The sequence below is a fragment of the Phocoena phocoena genome, chromosome 6 (genome assembly GCF_963924675.1).
Source record: "Phocoena phocoena chromosome 6, mPhoPho1.1, whole genome shotgun sequence".
NCBI classification, from domain to species: domain Eukaryota; kingdom Metazoa; phylum Chordata; class Mammalia; order Artiodactyla; family Phocoenidae; genus Phocoena; species Phocoena phocoena.
This window is the reverse complement of record NC_089224.1, coordinates 92,636,714-92,654,740: the sequence shown is the minus strand read 5'-3', so window position 1 is coordinate 92,654,740 and position 18,027 is coordinate 92,636,714. Positions and strand designations below refer to the sequence as shown.

The window sequence follows — 18,027 nt, the reverse complement described above, 5'->3', positions numbered from 1 at the left end:
CCTCTGGGGAGAGTATGTAAGATGCAGACTCAAAAGCTAGAAAGCCCAGAAGTTTGCATTTTTAATAAGAACCCAAGCTGATTCCCACATAGGTGGCCTGAAATCTGTGCTTTGACAACCACGTCTGTGAACCGTCAAGCTCACTGGTATCTTTTTACATGCTGTTCCCCCAACCTGGAAGCAACAGTCCTCTGATCCACTCAAGCTTTATGGCCTGGTCCAAAGGCCACTGTCGTTGTGATTCATACCCTGACAATCCTAAGGATAATTAGTTACATTCACCTCAATTTTTCTACAGTATGGCATCCGGACCTCTAATATAGCTCTTTTTAAGTTGTACGACAGTATTTCTTTGTCTATCTTCACCCATTTGTCTGAGCAAAGGTACAGCATTTTCTCCATTTATTTCTTTCCAGTTTCTGGTACACAGTATGCATTGATACATATTGGATATCTGACTGATTGAATTAATGTTTTTAACTACCTTAGAAGGAAAAGAAAATTTAGAAGAATCAGACAAATTGATCATCCCCTCTGGCAAGATTTTAATAGCATTATGACCACAAAGTGACCTTTTAGAAGCCAGTTCATGAAGACTCGTCTAAAAGTTAGCCTTATACAAACTGGATACTAATGAGAGTCCTGACTCCAATCCAGTCCTTGTCTTGTGAGACACCACAGAAAAACTCTAGTTATCTAGTTTATTCTCTTGTAAAGTTCTCAAAGCAAAATTAGTTATAAACATTTTTATTTAAATTTTCAGTACATGCGCTTTTAAAAGAGAGGATTCTCCTTCAATCTTACACTTTCCAAAAGAAGAGAGTCACTGCTTTACTGTCTTGGAAAGAGGGAAACTAATGTGAAAACTTGAATTTCATAAACCTCATCAAGCTGTGTAAATGGAGTATCTTCGGGCTAGAGACAGTATTCATTCATTTACTCATTTTTCAAACATGTATCGAGAGCCCATTGTACGCCAGGCACTGTTCTAGGCACTAATAAAACAGCCATGATGGAATCTGCAGTACTACAATTCATGATCTTTACTCTAAAGTGATAGACTATAAATAATCCCCATGCTTCTTCTCTTCTTATTTGACAAGCGTGCTGCATTGAAGTTCTTATACCTCTTTGGCAAGGTACAAGAAGGCAAGACTTAATTGCCTTGAGTATAAAATAGCTCAGCTTCAACATGTGAATCAGAAGACAAAATCTTTGATTGTACCTCTAATTTTTCTAGAGAGCAGCAGGTGATGCTTTTAGTTTCTGGTATCTTTTAGATATTATGTAGGTGAAAAGGTTACCTTTATGTATTTTGTCTTTCCTCTTTAAGTCTTAGAGGTGAAACTGTGTCCTCTCCCAACCACTGGCTGGGTTAGTAGCACAAGCTTAATTATGTTTTTGGTTTTCCTATAGAAATCTCATGTGGTCCACCAACTCACGTAGAAAATGCAATTGCCCGAGGTGTACATTATCAGTATGGGGACATGATCACCTACTCGTGTTACAGTGGATACGTGTTGGAGGGTTCCCTGAGGAGTGTTTGCTTAGAGAATGGAACCTGGACATCACCTCCTGTCTGCAGAGGTAAGGAAATATTTGAATGGTTAGTTCTTACTGAAGCTGTAGGAAAACGTATATGGCAGTCTATGGCCAACAACTAGTATGCACGCTATTTTATCTTTCCTTGGCTTTCAGTCTTCTTTTAACGTGTGTCATTCTCCTTAACTTTATGAGTTTGATTTTTGAAGGCTTGCACACAGACCTCTGGCCCAGCACATGGCCCCTGTCTGAGTCAATCATGGCTCCTTACGCAAGTCTTCTCTCCAAATCTTGGAAGTGTTCTCCAGCTGCTAAGGGGAGCTGTGTCATGTCTGGGCCATGAGGGCACCTCCTGGACACTCAGGTGTTTCAACACAGATTCCAGTTCTACTCGTCCATCCTGAGCAGACTCCTGAGCCCCATAAGGGATGAGGCAGCCCACCCAGAGGGCAGAGTATGAGACAAGAGGTACTGGGTGGCCCCAAGGAAGCAGAGCCCACCACTTGGTCTCCGTGGACATGCCGGGGGCTGGTGGCGAGCATTCCATGTTTACACGAGCTGTCTCTTTACTTGCTGGATTGAATTTGCAAACCTAAGGATGAATTTTGTGAGTGCATTCAATAATATCTTCTCGGGGACTTCCCTGGTGGTGCAGTGGTTAAGAATCTGCCTGCCGATGCAGGGGACACAGGTTCGAGCCCTGGTCCAGGAAGATTCCCACATGCCATGGAGCAACTAAGCCCGTGAGCCACAACTACCGAGCCCGCAAGCCACAACTACTGAGCCTGCACGTGCCTAGAGCCCAGGCCCCACAACAAGAGAAGCCACCGCAATGAGAAGCCCGCGCACTGCAACGAAGAGTAGCCCCCGCTCGCCACAACTAGAGAAAGCCTGCGCGCAGCAACGAAGACCCAACGCAGCCAAAAATAAATAAATAAATAAAACTTAAAAAAAATAATAATAATATCTTCTCGGTGGGGGGAGGTTTCTATGTTGAAAATTCTGCAAAATGGAATGAGGTAGATAATGAGACATCCTAGTATGTCCTTCTAAAACTTACATTTCTCTAATAAGATAGGCTACTTTTTTTTACAAATCATAATAATTATTCCATTCATTCTACAAATACTAAAAGTGAGGAATTCTGCTACTGAACAAGACAGACATTACCAAGGAACTAAAAGAATAATCAGGTTGTTAGATGGGGTTGTCCACATGGCCATGAGGACAGTGGTCAGATTTGGATTTGGGGTGAAAAAAGGCCAAAGTCTTTTTTTATTATTTTATTGTTGATTTTTCAATTTTATAGTTGATTTACAATACTTTGTTAGTTTCAGGTGTACAGCAAAGTGATTCGGATATATATTCTTTTCCAGATTCTTTTCCATTATAGGTTATTACAAGATATTGAGGGAATTCCCTGCCGATCCAGTGGTTAGGACTCTGCACTTTCACTGCCGAGGGCCTGGGTTCAATATCTGGTTGGCAAACTAAGATCCCGCAAGCCCACATGGTGCGGCCCCCTGCCAAAAAAAAAAAAAAAAGATATTGAATATAGTTCCCTATGCTATACAATAAATCCTTTTTATTTATTTTATATATAGTATTGTTTATCTGTTAGTCCCATACTCCTCCTCCTTTCCCCTTTGGTAACCATAATTTTGTTTTCTTTATCTGTGAGTCTTTTTCTGTTTTGTAAATAAGTTCATTTGTATTATTTTTTAGTTTCCACATATAAGTGATATCATATAATATTTGTCTTTCTCTGACGTACTTCACTTAGTATGATAATCTCTAGGTCCATCCATGTTGCTGCAAATGGCAATATTTCATTCTTCTTTATGGCTGAGTAATATTCCATTGTGTGTGTGTGTGTGTGTGTGTGTGTGTGTGTGTGCGTGTGCGTGCATATATATATGGACACTTAGGTTGATGGACACTTAGGTTGCTTCTTGGCTATTGTCTGTTGTCTGCTATTAGCTATTGGCTATTAGCAGCTATTGTCTGCTAATAGCTATTGGCCATTGTCTGCTAAGAACACTGGGGTGCGTGTATCTTTTTGTATTACAGTTTTTGTCTTTTTTGGATGTATGCCCAGGAGTAGGAATGCTGGATCATACGGTAACTAATATGGTAACTTTAAAAAATTTTTTAAGGGACCTCCATACTCTTCTCCTTAGTGGCTGTACCAATTTACATTCCCACCAACAGTGTAGGAGGGTTTTCTCCACACCCTGTCCAGCGTTTATTATTTGTAGACTTTTTGATGATGGCCATTCTGACCAGTGTGAGGTGATAACTCATTGTAGTTTTGGTTTGCATTTCTCTAATAACTAGTGATGTTGAGCATCTTTTCATGTGCCTGTTGGCCATCTGTGTGTCTTCTTTGGAGAAATGTCTATTTAGGTCTTCTGCCCATTTTTAAATTAGGTTGTTGGTTTTTTTGATATTGAGTTGTATGGGCTGTTTGTATATTTTGGAAATTAAGCTCTTGTCGGTAGCATCATTTGCAAATATTTTCTCCCAGCCCATAGGTTGTCTTTTCATTTTGCTTATGGTTTCCTTTGCTATGCAAAAGCTTATAGGTTTGATTAGGTACCATTTGTTTAGTTTTGCTTTTATTTCTTTTGCCTTGGGAAACTGACCTGAGAAAATAGTGCTACAATTTATGTCAGAGAATGTTTTGCTAATGTTCTCTTCTAGGAGTTTTATGGTGTCATGTCTTAAGTCAAAAATGCCAAAGTCTTCAGTGACTTTGGGGGCAGGGAGAATTGAGGAAATCAGTGAGAGAAAGGCATGAGCCTTAAAAGAAGCAAGGGTTATTGCAAGAGAAAGGAGATTAATTGTCTGGAAGCAGCAGTGAGAAATGAGATCACCAACACATGGGTTGTAAGAGTGTGTGCAAACTCCTCTTCAGAGGGAGGCTGAGGAGGTGGTATCCTCAAGGAATAGCCCAGGTGTCACTTAAAGTCAGAAGTCAAATGAAAGTTGTGTGTTTGTTTACTTGTTGGTTTGTTTCTTCACTTGTTTAAGATAGTGTGAGACAGTGGTATCACCAAAGAGCTACCGGCCATCAAAGGCCTCCTTTGGAAGAGAATTTTCGCATCTTCTAGAAGGGCACTTCCCCTGGTCCAGATCAAAAGAGACTATCTTTTTCTATAAACCGCCTTGTCCCCTCCTGCCCTGAATCCTCAAATTATGAAAACGTTGATAGTTACAGTCTCAGAACTACCCAAGCTTGTTTATGCCCCTCCTGAGCCCCTCATGCTCGTCCCCAACCGAATCTTGAGATTGGGTTTTGTTTCTCTTCCTTAAAACTCGATTTGAGGAAATACCATGAAATGTAAATAATCAGTCCTATTTTCTGACAATCACCCTTCCATAATTCCCTAGATTTATGACTCGTTCTGCTTGTTTTCCAGCTGTATGTCGGTTCCCATGTCAGAATGGAGGTATCTGCCAACGCCCAAATGCTTGTTCCTGTCCAGACGGCTGGATGGGGCGTCTCTGTGAAGAGCGTGAGTCTGCCCTCAAATCTTACTTTGAGTCCCAGTGGTTAGTCTAGAAGTTGCCAACTCAGGGGAGTTACCAGGAGCTGGCTTTACTAGTGGCAGAAATTCACTGGCTTAAATCCCATAGCAGACCAGACAGAGGGCCAAGGGCTGATTTACATATGTCATTTAGTTGCAGAACATCTAGAATATCAGTGATCTTGAAAAATACAGTTATCAAGATCCATCCAAAGCTGTCTTCATCTGCCTCCTGGCACAGATTTCCAAGAATCTTCTTGGGAAGGAGCTTATAATAGCGGGTTCCATAACCGTGGTCTTCCTTTATCTCACTTCTGTTTATGTTCTGTGCCACTCATTGCTACAGTTGGTATAAGTTCATGGCATTGCATAACATTGTACTTTTCAGGTAAGATTTGGAGCCCACCATTAATTAAGTGTAGCTCTTCCCAATTAAGAAAGTAAGGAAAGTTGGTACTCTCATATCTATACAGCACTTGATAAATTAACATAGAATTTCGATCCTCATGGAAATGCATTTAAATTTGAATTTCCAAAAGAATGTAAATGAATAGTTTTAATTTCTTTTAATGTCTAAACTATACTTTGTTTCAATATCTTAAAAAATATATATGTATGGATAAAATGATTTCATGTTTCACTGGGAATGTGTAAATCACATTGAGTCACTAACATGATGGCCATTGGTCTATATCAGTTCTTTTAAAGGCCAGACATTTTATAAGAGATTCTAAAGTGTAACTATTTCAGCTAATCTAGAAAGGAAAATATAGGATGGAAATCAATTTAGGCTGCTAACAGCTCACCAAAGCAAGTGTTCTCACAGTGATTCAGAAAGAAGAGAATTGCATTTTTCCTTCTTCTTCTCTCCAATCCTGCCTTCCCACTTAGGGCTCCCACACATGGCCTGCTATAATGCTAAGGATCCAGAGACTCGGGAAGCATTTACCCTGGGGTAACAACAGGCTTGGCTTAGTTCACTGAACATGTGCTGTAATGCATTAGAGCAGGCCTTCCCAAGCTTTACTGTGCATACAGAACACCTGGGAGACGTTCAATGCAGATTCTGATTTGGTAGATCTGGGTTGGGACCTGAGATTCTGCACTTCTAGCCAAGTCCTACATAATGCCAACGTTTTGGGTTTGAGAACCGTGCTTTGAGTACCAAGCCAGTAGACAGTCTCACTCCTTTGAAACAGACTACGCCTCTTTACAGAGCTCAGTAATTTCTAGTAGGAGAAGTGATTGCCGTGGAGGGTGTAGGGGAGGCCTCATTCAGTCACCATCGGGCCTCAGCTCCAAGAAAATAAAGGCTGAGCTGTCCCATCACTACTAATGTGTTGCCAACACCAGTCCACGGAAGAGCTTATCTGACTCCCATTCTCACATTTAATTAAAGGCAAGAAGAGAATCTCGAGGTAGCCAAACCCTCTTAGAGCATTTTATGTAATTTGTAATGGAAATTTGAAACGATAACAAATGGAGAACATTCTGCTTAGTTTGTGAAGAGAAAGCAAAGCACTTAGCAGGCATCGATTACGGTGTGTCCTCTCGGAAAGAGTGCATTTGGCATTAGAGTCATTACATCAGGTAGAGGGTCCAGACTGACTTTCTGGATTGTGTCTTCCTAATGATACTGATTAATAAACAGAGCACATACGGAAGATTATCTAGTGGGTCATCCAAGGTTTTACTCCTCCTGGAAAATGTTTTTTGAACAGTTGAACATATCTGAGTGTGTGTGTTTTGATCAAATCGTTTTGGATCTCCTTTCTAGCAATCTGCATTCTTCCCTGTCTGAACGGCGGTCGCTGTGTGGCACCTTATCAGTGTGACTGTCCATCTGGCTGGACAGGGTCCCGCTGTCACACAGGTAGGCCTCCTCTCATGGTTTGTTTTCTTGGTGACTTGACTCCGTGAAGCCCTAGAGGACACTGATGAGTGCGACTTAGATTCAGAGGTGGCAGCAGAACAAAAGGGTATCCGAATTTCTCAAGAATTCCTCAAGGGACTTCCGTGGCGGTCCAGCGGTTAAGATTCCACGCTTCCAATGCAGGGGTCATGGGTTCAATCCCTGGTCGGAGAACTAAGATCCCGCATGCCGCATGGGATCTTGGTTGAAAAGATCCAAAAAAAAAATTAAAAAAAAAAAAATCATTCCTCAAGGTGGTCCCTTGAATGGCGGTCTCAATGCTGAACCTATGGCTGCCTCAGAGACACCTCTCGGGGTCGTGTGACAAGAAAGAGCATCTGAGTCGACTCAATTGTCAGCCTTCTCCATGTCATTTGCTCTATTTTGCAGAATGTAGAGGAAACATAATGCGGAAGTTTGGAAGAATATTTATTTTAATCTCTATGAAGCTAAATCACTAAATTCAAAGTACCTATCTAGAAAGAACAAGGCTCTAACTAAATACAATTTAAGTTAAAGTGAAAAAACTCAACAAGAGATGGTTCCTTATCATGGAAGACAGTAACAAACTGTTGTTGATTTGTTGGTGACAAACATGTCCCCTTAGTAACCCTTGTCTATCTCAAATACGGGCATTTATCCCACTGTACTTTGGTATCTGTTTAATTGCTTAGTTATTGATCTTTCCCTGCCCTCACTAGATTATATGCCACCTGAGGGCAGGGATATTCCTGTGTGATCTTTATATCTTCAGTACCTAGCATAGTACCTGCGTGTGATAGGATTTTCAGTAATTGTCTAATAAATCAAACAGTTTAAAATGATAGATTTTTTTACCTTTTTAATGTCCTAATTTTCAGGCAACTATTAAAAGCAAAGAACTTGCTATATTTATTTAACACTCCACTATTCCTCCTGTAAATAATATGTATACCACCTCCTAGTGAGGTTAATTGTAAAGTAGAACAGGCTAGCTGACACCAGAGCTTGTCATGAGCTCTGAGGCTGGGGTGACCATATAATTTAGCCTCCAGACTGGGACGTTTTTGAGAATGAAAGGGGCACTATTAATAAGTAAGCCAGGGAAATGGTAGTGAAAGGCAAAATCAGATGTGCATCCACCCCACACAAAGCCAAAAGTGAGGCATCCATGAGTGTAGGAAAGGAAAAATGTGATACCGGAGGCTAAATTTGAAGCTTTTATTTGAAACTCTTACGGCAATCTATTTGGTATTTCTTTATTACAAATCAACCTTGGTATTTATCTATATCTCTCATGCATACAAAATGGAACCTACCTGCAAACCAGCCTTGCCCTTTCCCAGGCATCATGCTTCCAGATGGAGACATCCTCCACTCTCCCTCCCCTTCATCTGAGATTACCAGTGTCAGCACTCCTTCTGTTCCTTCCTGCACAGTATCTCTTGCATCTTACTCTATCCCCACTATCACCAGCTAGTAAAAGACCTCTCCTTTGGATCACCGCCAGAGTCTGCTACTTGACCTTCCCATCTCCTTTTCCAAAACACCATTACACACTACCTTGGGCATGAATTGCCCTTTTTAAGAACCTAAGATGGTTGCCTGTTGTCTTCACATCCAGCCCCAATTCTTCTGACTCTCAGACTGGCGTCAGCACACCTGATACAGCTTACTTCCCATCCTGCCAGTCACATCCTGTCCCCTGCAGGTGTGGCTTCCTCTACCTATTGGAACTTGACCCAACCTCCAAAGCCCTGCCTAAGTTTCCTCTTGTCCCTAAACTTGCTCTCTACCACGATAATCTATCTTCTAACATCCCATGTCTATAGATATTACACAATTAGCTAGAACCATGTCATTTAAAGCTCAGTTGATCTGATTTATTTGTATTTCTTTTAGCTCCTTAGCTCCCTAACTGACATTAAGCACCTTAATGACATGAGCCATGTAGTCTTTTTTTTTCAATCTTGCTGCAGCTACCTCAGCCCATATCCCACTTATACCCACTAAGTATTGATATTAAATATACAAAAGTGTATAAAACAGGAGCTCCTGCCCTCCAGAATCCAATGTAGAAAATAAGAAGGGATACAGAGTGGCCTATAAGTAGGTGACTAGAGGCTAACTGAATTCTCTAAACGGACAACAGTGAAGATGGGTAAACCACCCAAGTGCAGACATTCAGAAAAGACTTTCCAAGCACAGAATCAAAGGAAGAGGAGTCACCAGGAGGAGCTCATTCTAGCCAAAGGCGTAGAAGAGCAGCACAAATGTGATCAGCAAAATAGAGCTGAAGCCACCGAGGCAGTGGAGGGGTGTGGCTGGAAATGAAGCTGTAAAGATGGTCAGAGCCAGATTAGGAAGCGCGTCGCATGCGAAGTTCAAGATGCTGGATTATGTCTTCTGAGCCACAGAAGCCACTAAAGGGTCTTAAGCAGGAAAATCATGTGATCAGATTTTCTTTTTGAAAAATGATTTTGGCAGCAGTATGGAGAAGGGCGGAAAGCAAGACTTAAACTAGGGAGACTTGTTAGGGAGTTATCAAAGCAGAATTGGCAAGAGGTTATGAAGTCTAGAGAAATGAGGACGACCAAAAAGGATGGATTAGAGAGAAGTTAGGGAGATGAGTCAACACTACTTGGTTATAGATGTATTGTAGGAGGAAAGGTCTGAAGGGAGTCAAGACTGATATTTCCAGTTTGGGCCCCTGAGTGGAAGGCGGTGCCACTTCTACCCTTGAGACAGAGCACCCAAGAGGAACAGGTTTGAAGGTACAGAAAAGGAGTTAAGTAAGTAAGGACATGCTGAGTTTGAGGGGCCAGTGGAACATAAAAGGGAGAGGTCTGACAGGCAATTGGATGATGGTTTAGGTTCCCAGAAGACTCATCTACATTGAAGATAGGAATATGTCAGTCATCATTGGAAAACATTCATGGGGGAGAAAAAGTCAGTCTTTGCAGAAGACCTGTAGCATGAGAAGGTGGCCCAGAATGGAACGTTGGGGGCACCCATGTTATAAGGAAGGAGGAAAGTTAGGCTTTTAGACAGAGAACTGAAAATAATAAAAAAAAACTTGTTAGTACAGTCAGGTACCACTAAATCAGCATGCTCTTGAAAAAGAGTAATTTTTTTTATATACATTAGCAAGCAGATATGGAGAATTAGTTGTGGATGATTGGGTTTTATTTTTGCTATTTTTAACCCTGCTTTATTTCATAATTTCCTTTTTGTTATATTGCAAATACGCTCGTTCTGTTAGCTTGCTCATCAAGAAAGCTAAGGGCAAAGATTGGTGTTTTCCATCTTGTCCTCTCTCAGTGCTTATCCAGTGCCTGGATTGCTGACATTTCCCCATATTTTATGAATGAGTGATTAGAGAAGTGACATTTCTTTTTCTCTCACCAAAGATGGGTTTTTCCTCTGGGGAAGCCTGCTCTTTCCAAGCTATAATGAGGCTGAAATCATGAGACTTAAATGTGTCTCGTTTCCAGCTTTCTCCCAACAGACATTTTATGTTTTCTTTGATACGTTAAACGGACTGGTCTTCATCAGGTTTTAGTGTCCTTAGGTTTTTTAACAGATAGATTCATGCAGATGAAGTGTTTGACTCTGAGACTAAGGACTCATGAGAACGTTGTCTGCGTAGTAAATCTCTGGGTGTTCAGTCAGGGTTTCACCTGTGGCTAATTTTTAACTCTACCCCAGGTTCTGTAATTCCAATGGTAAAAGCCATGAAATACGTTTCCTAGCAAACACAAAGGGCTTTTGAATCATCTGTCATGTTAGACAATCTGCGTGCCTGATCTGTTGTAAGGGTTGATATCTGATGTAATGACTTCATCGGTCATAGAGTTCAGTGCTGGCTCCCTCCAGAGACTTACAGTCTCATCGAGTATTTGAATAATTTACAGTTCAAAACAGTATGTGTCAAATTGGTTGAACAAATAAAAAGATTAAAGGGAAAAATCAGTCCACTGAGTTATCAGCAAAGGTTTCAGTATGTAGGCAGAACTTAACCTGGGGCTTAAATATGAAAATGGACTCGGTTGGAAGGAAAAAGGGAGGTGGTACCACGTAATGACATGAGGTCGAGCAAAGTAGCAGGATGCGGTCCATGAGGAATGGTGGCAGCTGGAGCAGAAAGCAGAGTCAAATCTTATTCTGCCTGCCTTCATGGGCATCTTCAGAATTGCTCAGTATTCATTAAATAAATACATGAATTTCTCATCCCAGCTGTTTGCCAGTCTCCCTGCTTAAATGGTGGAAAATGCGTAAGACCAAACCGATGCCATTGTCTCTCGGCTTGGACAGGACATGACTGTTCCAGGTAAGACAACCAAAAACTACTATTTATCTGTAACTTAATTAAGGAGACTGAAATTCAAGTTAGTTGTCTCAAGAGCCAGAAGGTACCTCTAGTTTGAATGTAAGCACTTTGTATCCAAAACTATCCATTTTGAGATATTCCCTAAATTTGAACTAAAACCAAATGAAGAAGTATTAGTTAAGGATTGACAAATAAAACAATGATTTCTCAAAAACACATATGTGTTACAGCACATATACTAAAATTGGAACAACACAGAGATTAGCATAGCCCCTGCATAAGGAGGACTTGCAAATTTGTGAAGTGTTCCATATTTCCCCCCCCAAAAAAGGAAAAAGCGTTAATTAAACAAATAAATTAACTGCCTTCTTGAAAAGAAGATTTCACCCTTCATATGCAAGGATGCAAATAAATAACAAACTCAATATGTTTTATTGATGTTCATTTCTATTCCTGTTTATAATAAAAAATAGAATTGAAATTGATAAGGAATGTTTATTTTTAAAGTCAAAATTTTTGTTTCATATTTTTTATGGTATATATAGTCAGTATTTAATGGACTATAAGAAAATTTATGTAAAAATATGTCCTAGCAATTGGTTTCTCATTTCTAACCAGATAAATATCATAGTTGAGAAAAGATTATCACAAAAATAAATCAAAGGAGAAATAGTTTGAAATAATTTTTAAAAAATAATAATAATTTAAACTTTTTTATTGAGGTGTAATGGACATACAACATTATATTAGTTTAGTATATTAGTACAACATAGTGATTCAATATTTGTATGTATATCTTGCACAGTGATCACCACAATAAGTCTAGTTAACTATGTAAGTCCATGTACATAGTCATAAAATGTTTTTCTTGTGATGAGAACCTTTAAGATCTACTGTCTTAGCAACATCAAATGTGCTATACAGCATTATTAATTATAATTGCCATGTTATACATTACATCCCCATGACATTTATTTTATAACTGGAAGTTTGTACCTTTTGACTTCTTTCACCCATTTTGCTCACCTGCTACCCCCACCGCTACCTCTGGCGACCACCCACCTGTGCTGTGTATCTGTAAGTTTGGTTTGGGTTTTGGTTTTAAATTCTACATACAAGCGAGATCATACGGTATTTGTCTTTCTTTGACTCATTTCACTTAGCATAATGCCCTCAAGGTCCATCCGTGTTGTCAGAGTTGGCAAGATTTCATTCGTTTTATGGCTTAATAATATTCCATTGTGGTGTGTAGGGGTGTGTGTGTGTACACACACACATATTTTCTTTATCTATTTATCCACTGATGGACACTTAGGTTGTTTCCATGTCTTGGCTATTGTAAATAATGCTGAAATGAACACGGGGGTGCAGATATCTTTTAGAGTTAGTGTTTTTGTTTTCTTCAGTTCAATACCCAGAAGTGGAATTGCAGGATCATATGGTAGTTTTATTTTAACTTTTTTGAGGAACCTCCATACTGTTTTCTACAGTGGCTGTACCAATTTACATTCCCACCAGTAGTGCACAAGGGTTTCCTTTTCTCTACATCCTCAACAATGCTTGGTATTTCTTGTCTTTTTGATAATAGCCATTCTAATAGGTGTGAGATGATGTCTAATTGTAGTTTTAATTTGTGTTTCCCGATGATTGGGGATGTTGAGCGTCTTTTGATGTACCTACCTTCTGTGTGTCTTCTATGGAAAAATGTCTGTTTGGGTCCTCTGCCCATTCTTTAATCAGATGGAGTTTTTTTTGCTCTTGAGTTGTATGAGTTCTTTATATTTTTTGGATGTTAACCCCTTACAAGACATATGGTTGGCAAATATTTTCTCCCATTCAGTAGATTGACTTTTCATTTTGCTGATGCTTTTCTGTGCTGTGCAAAATCTTTTTAGTTGGATGTAGTCCCACTTGTTTATTTTTGCTTCTGTTGCCTTTGTTTTTGGTGTCAAATCCAAAAAAAATCATGCCAAGCCTGACGTCAAGGAGCCTACCACCTATGTTTTCTTCTAGGAGTTTTAAGGTTTCAAGTCTTACATTCAAATCTTTAATTCATTTTGAGTTGATTTTTGTGTATGGTGTAAGATAATGGTCTACTTTCATCCTTTTGCACGTAGCTGTCCAGTTTTCCCGGTACCATTTATCGAAGAGACTGTCCTTTCCCCATTGTATATTCTTGGCTCTTTTGTTGTAAGTTAACTGACCATGTACGTGTGGATTTATTTCTGGATTCTCTATTCTGTTTCATTGATCTATGCATCTGTTTTTATGCCAGTAACATACCATTCTGATTACATATCGCATCATACCGTTGACAAAATATTTTCAATATTAAAACATTGTCCTCACAAATATTGCAGTGTTGGAACATCACCAGCTCTATTTTAAAACTTTTAATATACATCATTGTATTACATCACTTAGATTTGTATTTTGTATATTTACTTCCATCTTATAGGAATCATTAAAAACAAATGGATATTTCCATATTGATTTTTAAAAGTTAACTGAAAAGAGCTTTTATTTTTCCATGTCCTTTTATTTCATTTCGATTGGAATATCAAAGTCAACTTGCAAAGACAAAAATCTATCTAAATACAACCTTAATTAACAAAAAAATCTGTCTCATGCCCATGAATTTCTTCATATCACCTCAAACATATGCCATCTCTGCAGAGAAAAAAAAAACTGAACCCAAAAGGACAAATTTGGATTGTACAAGTATACTTAGAAGTTTCCAAGATAAAGATGATCATTTTACCTGAGAGCAGAGTCGAAAGAGCTTGAAGTCAAACTGGAAGAATTGCTGGGAAAAAAGAGAGCAAAGAATAGAAGAGAGAGAGAGAGAAAATAAAAGGAGTAAGAATGACAGTGACTCAAAAAGGAACAGGAAGTATTTGTAACATTCTTATAATTTTAGACTTTATGTTTCAACTACTTCATTTTACAGATAAGAAAAGGAAACTCAGCGTTTGCGTGATTCCCTAATATCAAAATACAGTTGACCCTTGAACAACATGGATTTGTTTACCTGTATGCAGATTTTTTGCAATAAATCCACAGTACAGCGCACACGATCTGGTTGACTCTGTGGATACAGAGCCACAACAGCAGAGGACTGACCAAATGTAAAGTTGTACACCAATTTTTGACTGCTGAGAGGGTCAGCGCCCCTAACCCCGACATTGTTCAAGGGTCAAAGGAGCTTTTTCTTGACCAAGGGAAGGGTAGTTATCAGCTTATGTTAAAATACTGTCTATTAATAAAGATAACACAATCTTCTAGATTTTTTTACACAAAAGGTTGATTGAGAAAGGAATCCAAAAAAGTGATGGCAAATTCACCTTAGAGGCATTTCCCACATTCAAGGAAAGGTCAACCCAGAGGCCTCAGTAGCCCCCCTGCCCCTCCTTATGCTGTGATGGGTTTTTCTAGGAGACCTGAATTAGCTAGGACTCTCTTACTGCAACTCTAACTGGCTTAAGCAAAGAAAGGAATCTGTTATCACAATAATGGGATCGTGTATGGAACCCAAAGACATGGGTTGGCTCAGCATCAGGACGACCAGACTGAGTTCTTGAAAGCCATCTGAAGTCTCTCACCTCCCGTCTCACCTCCTCTCTCCAGCATCTTCTCCACGGCTCTCTTGCTGCAGAGTGCTTTCCTCTGCTGTTCAGTTCTCATGGAAGGACAGAACTGCTTCTAGAGCCCCCATTTTACCTGTCACACTCCAGCATCTACAGAAATAGTGTGCTGACCCAGTTTAAAAATCCAGGAGAAGAAGTCACGAGTCCACATTGATTCAAGGGCCCACCATAGATCGATCAGTCAATGGTGATCCTAGGTTAGGTCATGTTATACTAACGTGAAAAGTCATTTTGCTAAAACTTTTACCATACCTTTGGGTAAAGGGCAGAAGAGACTGACAATTCACTGAAGAAAGAAAAGTGGAGTATAATTCCCTGAAATGGGACAGGGAGAAAGCTTTTCTGAGAAATCAAAATAATAAATGTTTACAAATAATATTTATTTCCTTCTCTCCCACGAGATTGAGTGGCTTAAAGATTGTCTCCCTCATACTTAGTATAGGCACAAAAACTGATGCTCAATCAATGGTGGTTGACAGAGAAGTTTCTGGGCATCTGTGACAGCTGGTGGAGAAACACCCTGTGGCATTCATTAAATCCTTAAACCTGCATCCTTCTCTGATGATGAATAAGACTGACCCAGTATTCTTCCTAGATAGCTCCATCCTTAAGGAAGAGACTGTTTCCTCTGATCTCTGTATGCAGAAAATGAATCCTAAACAGATGCCATAAATAAAAACCATAGACGGGGTCTTCCCTGGTCGCGCAGTGGTTAAGAATCCACCTGCCAATTCAGGGGACACGGGTTCGAGCCCTGGTCCGGGAAGATCCCACATGCCACGGAGCAACTAAGCCTGTGCGCCACAACTACTGAGCCTGCACTCTAGAGCCCACGAGCCACAACTACTGAGCCCGCATGCCACAACTACTGAAGCCCGCACACCACAACAACTGAAGCCCACGCGCCTAGAGCCCGTGCTCTGCAACAAGAGAAGCCACTGCAATGAGAAGCCTGCGCACCACAGCAAAGAGTAGACCCCGCTCACCACAACTAGAGAAAGCCCACACACAGCAATGAAGACCCAATGCAACCAAAAATAAATTTAACATTTTATAAAAAAGAAAAAAAAAAAACACCCACAGACGGTTCACGCTGTAAGAGACCTTCAGATTAACCAAGTCCAAACCCCTCATTGTACAGATGAGCGGATTATCAAACAGGAAACTAGTGACAGAGCCAGGACTAAAACTCCAGTGTGCTGATTCTCACATCTTTTCATATGTTAGTGCTTTTCCTCCATGTCCCTTTGTTTTCTCAAGGAATGGCCCCCATCTATCCAAACAACATCACAGATGATGCCCAGGTATCTGAGACTTTCATTTGCGTTTTAATCAGCCCCCAAATGGCTGTTCCTCCTTCAATTCAGTCTTTTCTGTTGAATCTCTTTTTTTTGTTGTTGTTCCAGGAAAAGGAGGACTGGCTTTTAACCACTGCACAACCAACCAGCTCTCCTAAAATGCAGGATCATCTCTTCCTGGCAGTCCTGGACATCCCAGAATTTACACAAAGACATTCCAACACGGTGCTGGGTCTTGTCTTGTTTTAATCAACTTGTTACTTTTGGTTTACCTTTTTATTGTGTGTTATATTTTGTTACTTCTTGTGACATACTTTCTTTTTTTAAATATGCCTGTATTTTCTATATAAAAATATATTAAATAGATGCTGCTCCACTCTCACAAAATGTACATATTCTCCTGTCTATGGGGAAAGTTCCTGATACACATTTTTATTCAGTTACTTAAAATGATTTTTCAATTAAAATATATTTTGCTACTAAATAATGTTTTGCTGGATAGTGCCATTTTGTGAGGTGGCCCGGGAATAATGAAGAGGATTCATGATCTATGCCACTAGCATATTATGGGATTCCACGCAGTGTACTGGGAAATTACAATAAAGGAGACCCCTTCATGCTATTTCCATCTTCTCTACCATATGTGTAACAGTAAAGGTTTCCTTTTATTTAATCGGAAAGTGACTATTGGACCTACTACCCTCCACATAAAACGCTGTCCTGGTGCTGAGGGCAGCCTGGCTAATTCCTTCACCGATATTTGGAAAGCTATAGGCATCAACTTAGTGGATGGGGGAAAAAAGCATAATGACCATGGTTCACAAGATAAAGTGCTCCCCTTCCTTCTCACAGCTGGAATAAGAAATGCAAGTACTGGAAGATCACTGCTTTGGGAGAAAGGAGATTGGAATAAAAGAACAGGGAAAGGGAAGGAAAAAGGCAAATGAGGAAAATTCCCAGACCTGTGCTCCTGGCTCCACCTGCAAAGAAAGAATTGAGTTTGCCCAAGGCAGAGCTGAGCTGCTTCTCAGACTCCGCTGCTTCCCCTAACTCCATCACTATCCTTCTACCAGGATAAAGACCTCCTCAGGCTTCTGGGGGAAAAAAAAAGCCAGAACACTAGATTTTGTTTCAAGTAGGAAAAATCCCAATCAACTCACCTCCATCCTCTGGGAGAACTGCTTCCACATAGGGCACGGGGGCACACTGTAGCACTCTGAAGAAACACAGGAACAATGAAAAAGATCTTGATTGTCCGAGTGGTTCTCTTCACCACCTTCACTTCCCTCAGCCGTTGAGTCGTCTTCCTTCTTTCTTCTGACATTCACTCTTTTGACCAATCTTCCATGCTTATGAGTATTCCTTTTATTTAATTTATACCCCATCAACTTCCAAATTATATTGGTTTTTGTCATTTATAATCATAAAACTATAAAATGAAGCTCAAAATCTAAATAATAAAAAGAAAGATGGTATCAGAAATTTTTAGCTAGGAAAAGCTACTGCAGTTGAAAACAAAACACAGTTCTGAAAGTGTACCTACTACGTAGAATTTGTACTGGGTTACTCTGAATAGATTAAAAGATCTGTACGCACAGTAAGTCAAATTAGTTGCATTATGCAAACAGAATAAGGAAGTAAAGCACCATACGAGTGAGGTTTGCAAATGATATGAGGTTCTACATATCTAGAAATGTGATTCACAGGGAAATAATACTAAAAGTAGTTGAGAATTTTTTTTAATTTTATTGAAGTATAGTTGTGCAAATTTCTGCTGACAGCAAAGTGA

At 39.9% G+C, this 18,027-nt stretch overlaps 1 protein-coding gene and 1 pseudogene across 1 annotated transcript in view; both read left to right on the top strand.

Annotated features, from left to right (window-relative positions):
* The window catches only part of SVEP1 (sushi, von Willebrand factor type A, EGF and pentraxin domain containing 1), a 182,274-nt gene extending 165,906 nt beyond the window's left edge, over positions 1–16,368 (top strand). The window contains exons 44-48 of the mRNA XM_065878472.1: positions 1,417–1,587; positions 4,965–5,060; positions 6,850–6,945; positions 11,200–11,293; positions 16,347–16,368. Of these exons, the coding sequence (XP_065734544.1) occupies positions 1,417–1,587; positions 4,965–5,060; positions 6,850–6,945; positions 11,200–11,293; positions 16,347–16,368 (479 nt within the window). The remainder of the gene's footprint in view (positions 1–1,416; positions 1,588–4,964; positions 5,061–6,849; positions 6,946–11,199; positions 11,294–16,346) is intronic.
* LOC136125269 (U6 spliceosomal RNA) lies at positions 11,515–11,611 on the top strand (annotated as a pseudogene).
* Positions 16,369–18,027: the final 1,659 nt, after the last annotated feature.